At 35.9% G+C, this 6,528-nt stretch overlaps 1 protein-coding gene, 1 non-coding gene and 1 pseudogene across 5 annotated transcripts; 1 reads left to right on the forward strand and 2 right to left on the reverse strand.

The window, feature by feature from the left end:
- Positions 1-2,420: 2,420 nt before the first annotated feature.
- Positions 2,421-3,556, forward strand: LOC133804275 (protein BUNDLE SHEATH DEFECTIVE 2, chloroplastic-like). 4 transcript variants are annotated; one of them, XM_062242425.1, is made up of 4 exons: positions 2,421-2,723; positions 2,901-2,967; positions 3,103-3,199; positions 3,284-3,556. In XM_062242425.1, the coding sequence occupies exons 1-4, from the start codon at positions 2,565-2,567 to the stop codon at positions 3,360-3,362; spliced, it is 402 nt and encodes a 133-aa protein (XP_062098409.1). In that variant the 5' UTR covers positions 2,421-2,564; the 3' UTR covers positions 3,363-3,556. The 4 variants fall into 4 exon arrangements, with proteins under 4 accessions (XP_062098409.1, XP_062098410.1, XP_062098411.1 ...); XM_062242426.1 differs by having other exon boundaries at positions 3,103-3,177; positions 3,262-3,556; XM_062242427.1 differs by having other exon boundaries at positions 3,103-3,177.
- Positions 3,557-3,627: 71 nt separating this feature from the next.
- Positions 3,628-6,283, reverse strand: LOC133806508 (probable carboxylesterase 2; annotated as a pseudogene).
- TRNAR-CCU (transfer RNA arginine (anticodon CCU)) lies at positions 5,107-5,179 on the reverse strand. The gene has a single exon. It is a non-coding gene; the product is annotated as a tRNA-Arg (tRNA).
- Positions 6,284-6,528: the final 245 nt, after the last annotated feature.

The raw sequence follows: 6,528 nt of genomic DNA on the forward strand, positions 1-6,528 counted from the left end.
GAACTATGCATGTCACATACTGGGTGCAGCTTTTTTACCTCTTGTTCGAGTGAGAAATAAGTTAAAAACGACCCTTGAGAATGATTAATCCTTTGATCCCTTAGCGGTCACCTAGTCATAACCAAATATGGAATTCCATCAAAAAAATCAATAATAAAAGGTTCATGATCTAAACCTCGCTCCCGGGACCTTGAATCCTACTAACACAGTTAATAAATTCGATCCCGAGCCTTAAGAATTGAAACCCTGAGCCAAAAACCTTAAAAAGTGCCCAAAAGAATACCCTAGGAAAATAGGGTAGCGCTACAGCGCTGCCCTCCAGGTGCTCTGGCGCTACAAGTAGAGCTACCAGGCCCTGGACAACGCTGTAGCGCCAGAACCAGGGTGTTCCAGCTCTAGTTTTTCCTCCTTCAAGTTCTCCAAATTCCAAACCTAAAAAGTTGATTCCAAACCTCAACGAAACCCACAAATGAACCCAAAAACCAATCCTACAAGTCTTAGGCATCAAAACCCAATCAAACTTTCCCAAAAACTTCATTGAATTCCCAACTATCAAATCCAAAATCTCAACTGAAAACTAACTGAAAAATAGGGCATAAACCAGAGATTTCATGGCTGAATTTCTTACCTCAAACTCAGGATTAAACCCCCTTCAATGGCTAAACACAATCCTAAACCCTCAAGCCTTGCTTCCCTAGCTTGAATCCTCAATTGGAGCTTCAACGTTTCAAAGGAAAAAGAAAAAGAAAAATGATCGAGAGGAAGAAGGAGAAGAGGATTTGTTTTGCTTAAGTTTTCTATAGCCTTCCTTAGTTAAATATATCCCTTGGTCAAATGACCAAAATGCCCCTAGGTTAAATAATTTCCTTTCAAGGCTAACAAGGGCAAAATCGTCATTTTCCGTCTATCTCGTTAATTATAATTAACGTCCTCCAATTCCCGTTATTCCCAATATTCTCAAATAGTAATAAATCATATTCCATTACCGTATAATTCCTGGTAATGTACTAATCATCAAATTACCCCGAGACTGACCCCGAGCCTGGAAAATAACCCCGTTATGACCAAACTGCTAACTTGTATTCAAAGATCGTCTCATGCCGAATAGCTCGAAAAAATCCACCTTATAATGTGGCCTCATCCATAATTCACCAACATGCATGAAAATATACAAATATGTCATCAACAGACCAAATTACCAAAATGCCCTTATAATGAAAAGTGGACTCATATACATGCATTTATCATTATATTATAATATAACTCACATAATCATGCATATAATCATTTAATGACATAATAAATCAATTATGGCCCTCCCGACCTTCTAATCCAACCATTAAACCTCATTAGGGAATTTGGGGCATTACAACGGGGGTTTGTGATTACAAGTGAATCTATATTGTCAAGCGGCTGGTCCTTATTCTTATTGTTCTCTAGTTGTTCCAACATTTCTACAGTGACTAACTTTGCATAGTCAATGAAGTCAAATGTTTCATTGATTTCTTCTGTGATTTCACATTCTTGTTGCTCTATTGTTGATTCTGCTGTTCGTGGTCCATTCTCAATCATCGTCAATTCCACTGTTATTGTTGGCTCTTTATATGCGTAGAATGGAATTTGATTTGATGTTGTTGTCATGTTTTCTATTGTGTTCACACATAATGGATATCTTGTGAAGCTAGACTCGTTCATTTTCAGCTGCAAGTAGAAAATGAGACTTGCATTATCCACTATTTTGAGGGGTGGGTAGCCGTCCTTCACTTGATGATGTAGTTGCATTTGTGTTGTTGCAGGGTTGCAACGTAACTGCAACAACAATGTATGCACAAGTTCTTCATATTTGCAATTTCTAGGTATCAATTCCCCACTAGGTTCAAAATCAACGTAATTCTTGTTGTCATCCCATTTTTCGTTGCTCTGAATCAGTATTGATGTTGTTTCCATTCGCTGAAATGTTAAATAGCAGGGTTACCGTATGCAACAACTTACAAACAACTATAAAACAACGTAAGAGCAACAAATAATATATACAATCTAAATTCTTTAGTCAATTTGTTAGCATACTTTCTCTCTCATCACTTTTTTTTTTCTTGCATCAATTTCTCTCTTCTCAATTTTTTTTTCTCAAAATTTATCTCCTTACTTTCTCTCTATTTATTTTCTCTCTCCTTATTTTTCATCATTTTTTCTTTCACATTACTTTATATCATTATTTATTACAAACTTTTAAAATATTTTTATCTTTATAAATATATTTATTTAACAAATTTTTAAAAATAAAACTAAAAAATTATTTTTAGAAAACATTAACCAAACAACCATTATTTTTTTAAAACTACAAAAACTAAAATAAATTAATATATTTATTAATTTCTTAGACACTTGAGAGCAGTGCAATGAGCAGCCCATCCATAGTCCAAAACCAAGCCCACATAGATATAAACAGGTGTTTATGAAGCCCACTGGCTTCTAAAGATTTTTCTGCTCCAAGTTCAACCTGACAAGGCGTGAGACAACTTGAATGAATGGTGCTAAACTGAAGCTTTCATTTTCGTCAATCAATGGCCTATCCTCTTTGCTCGGCACCTCTAAGCTTCTTCAAACCAAAACCAGTTTCATATAATTGTTTCGGCGATCATATTCATACCCATCAAACTCTTGTTCAGAAATGCAACGTCCTAAACGTTCGAGGAGCAAGATTTCGATGCGTCAAAGCCAAGGTTTATTCTTCTTCTTGGGTTCCATATATTTTTTTTCTTTAATCTTTTTCGAAGTGATTATATGTATATATATATATATATATACATAAATAAGTAAAAACAATAACAGAGGTGTCCTATGATTATAACAAATTTTGTGTAAGTTTCCCACTTGAGGTTTTATGGTTTTCTCAACAGGCAGCCAATAAAAGTAATCAAAGCAAGAAACCAAATAGCGTGATCTGTGGTGATTGTGATGGAAATGGTAAGTTGAAAGCTGGAATGAGAATAAAAATGAATAAAGGAAAGAAAGATTTTACTTTTACTTTGTTATAGTCATAGCATTATCAAAGCAAAGCAAAGAGCATAAGCATAACAATGTTTATGGTGAAAAGGACAGGTGCAGTTCAGTGTTCGCAGTGCCTGGGGATTGGAGTGAACTCGGTTGATTTCTTCAATGGGGAATTTAAAGCGGGTGATTCTTGTTGGCTTTGCGGGTAACCAACCCCTTTTCTCTTTTTCATGTAATATACATATAATTTCGATTATAGAAAAATAGTATGTTGTTTTGGTTTTTGCAGGGGGAAAAAACACATGTTGTGTGGAAACTGCAATGGAGCTGGCTTCATTGGAGGTTTCATGAGCACTTTTGATGAGTAGAAGTGACTACCTCAACAATGAAGCTTGTTACTTTGGTCTGCCTACCATGCATTTAGAGTTTGTGTATAAGTGTATATATATAGCAGACTGTATTTTTAAGTTATCTTTTATAGAATACACAAAATACTATATCTTGTTCTAATGCAGTAGTACTTTACTTCATTTCTGAAATAAAAGTTTGAGGGTTCATGGTACTTGAGATAATCATCAGTATCGAACTAGTCTTTTCTAATGAACTGTTTTAGCAAATAAAATAGAGAAAAAAAAACAAAGGAAAACAAGATTTATATATATATGTGTGTGTGTGTGTGTGTGATTACTAGACTATTTCAGTGATGGAAAGTGTCTCAATCTGTTTGTAAATGCTAATAAGGACCATCTGAAATACTAAAACTCTCCACGAATTCTCTCATCTGTCTCTCAAGCAAGCGAGTGGCCTCAGATTGAGGATGGACATAAAACACATGAAGCACATGACATGAGACTCTTTCTCACCCTTCACCAGCATCGCCACTTTAACTCTTCTTCTAACAAATTCTGATACATCACTCCTCTTTCCTTCAAAGAATCCAAGCCTGCTACATAAACCACCACAGCATTCATTGCATTCATTGCCATATTCCCTTTGCTGCTCTCTCCTCCATTTCATTCTTGGTTCTCTTCTCGCTTCCGAAACATGGATGTATCAACCAGAATCCTCTGATTTTCAAAGGGTTGATGTCATTTCTGATGGCTTTGGAAGCCACATGATGTGTAGTATTTGTAAGGTTACCCAGTCAGGAACACACGAGAACGATCTGCTTTATCTAGCCATGGCTCGGAATGAGCCTGGTAACTAGAGAGAATACACTTAAGTGAGAGCTATAACAGTCTTCATAAGCTATCGGGAGACAATTCTCAGGGGCCAAACGGTAGTCCACAAAAGCGACAAAAGATCAGGAAGCAACTGATAAGTCTCCAAGGAAGTAATGGTAACTAAGGCATGTGGTTGAGCCAATGCAAAAGCCACCACCGTGAGAATAGACCACCAATAAAAGTGGACTAGAGGAGACTGAATATTATGAGGAAGGAATATCCTTGCAATAATTATTGGCTTCAACGGGTCAATTATAGCATCTTTAGACTTGAACCTGTTAAGAGATTCTTCTTCTGAGGCAGGGCTGTCGATTTATTGAATCATCTGAAATTATGGACAGTTTTTTCATTCTTTATCTTCACATTGGAATGGTGGAAAGTTATTATGTATTTGACAAACTTTTTTGTCCGAGATGGAAGGTACAATCCAGTTAGTGTGTTACTACTATAAATTCACTAGGCATGCTCTTAAAAAAAAAAAAAGTGTACTACAGGAAATTTGGATGATGATCAATTATAATATTGGGGATATTTGGTATGAGGTTTGGGTTTGAGAAAGGAGAGTCAGATGAGGTTTAGATTAATAGAATGTGAAACTCAAGTGTTTAAAGATGTTAAGATTATCCTCAAATCAAGCTAAAAAATACTCATTTGGAAACACAATTCCCAAACCATACATAACATCCAATTTGAGTACTTCTATAAGATAGACCTCAACAGAAAACTGAAAAGTAACGGCAACAAGTGATTGAGTTCAATAGTTTCTCATATAAAATTATTGACTCTAAAGATATAATAATATGGAGAAAACAAAATTGTTTCAAACACCCCATTCTCATGTATCTAATTACTTACACAAATTGGTTAATTGAAAAAAATATAGTGAACACGCGCCAGGTAGGGGTCGAACCTACGACTTTCTGCTTAGGAAACAGACGCTCTATCCACTGAGCTACAGGCGCTTGCTCTTCAAATGCATTAAATAATGTAAATATAGGTTTAATTATTTTGTTCAATGGCTCTCCTTCCATTGTAACTTCTCATAACCTCATTGAAAATCACTTCTCGCATGTTATGGAGGGAAGTAAAGAAAAGAGTATGGTATTTTCGTAAGCAGAGAGTTGTCCGTACTCCAATTATGTTTTACCAAAAAGATCTCCATCTTAGGAAAATAGAACGATTGGGAAAAATGACTTGATTCTCGTTAATGGGGAAAATAGATTACAATGTCTAATATATACAAGAAGTACATTAGTTACAATAACTAAGCAGTAACTAACCTAAATAATATTGTAACAGAAAAATAACCAAGGAAGCTAATACTTGATACTCCCTCAAACTTAGAGTAGAGAGTTTCTCAACTCTACGTGTCTGGTAAAAACAAAAGTCCAGTGTTGAAGAAAGCCTTAGTAAAATTGCCTGCTGTCTTTTCATGCGAAGGTAAGTGTTTCACTTAGAGCTACTGTTGTACAACCTTCTCACAAGCAAAATATAGATCCAATTCGATATGCTTGGTTCGAACATGTAAAATTGGTTTAGCAGACATCAAGACAATACTCAAGTTATCACACCAGAATACTGGAGGAGCAGCAACAAACACTTTAATCTCTGATAGAAGAAGGGTTGGTATCCATGTAACTTCAGCTGCCAACGAAGCGAAACTTCTATACTCAGCTTCAGTGCTGGATCTAAAGACTGTAGGCTGCTTTTTAGATGACTAAGAAAACAAGGAAGAGCCAAGATAAACACACAACCCTGAGGTAGACCTTCTGATGTCTAGATCTGATGCCCACACAACATCACAACAACCAGTAAGAGTTAAAGAAGAACAAGGAGTTAGATGAATACCGTAGTCAAGAGTGCCATTTAGATACCTTAGAATCCTTTCTGCTGTCTTCCAATGTGAGATAAGAGGAGTATGCATGAACTGAGACACACGGTTGATAACATAGCATATCTCAGGAAGAGTGATAATAGCATATGGTAGGGCACCAACAAGGCTCCTGTAAAGTTGGATCATCAAAAGGGTAACCACCAAAAGCTGATAATGTTTCTCCACCAATCATTGGTGTAGGAAGGCTGTTAGCAAACTGAATTTTTGATTACAGAGTAAATCAATGATATGCTTGTTTTGAGACAAGTGCAAAACACTAGTAGTTAGGTGTAACTGAATACGAAGGAAGTAGTGCATTGTTGGGAGAGAGTGAGAATTAAGATGATCGTATATTCATTTAGGATAATATGATCTTGTATGCATCCGAGAGAATTAAGATCATATATAATAAATAAAATAGTCAGCAACATATTAAAG

This window comes from Humulus lupulus, chromosome X, assembly GCF_963169125.1.
Source record: "Humulus lupulus chromosome X, drHumLupu1.1, whole genome shotgun sequence".
In the NCBI taxonomy this organism is placed as follows: Eukaryota; Viridiplantae; Streptophyta; class Magnoliopsida; order Rosales; family Cannabaceae; genus Humulus; species Humulus lupulus.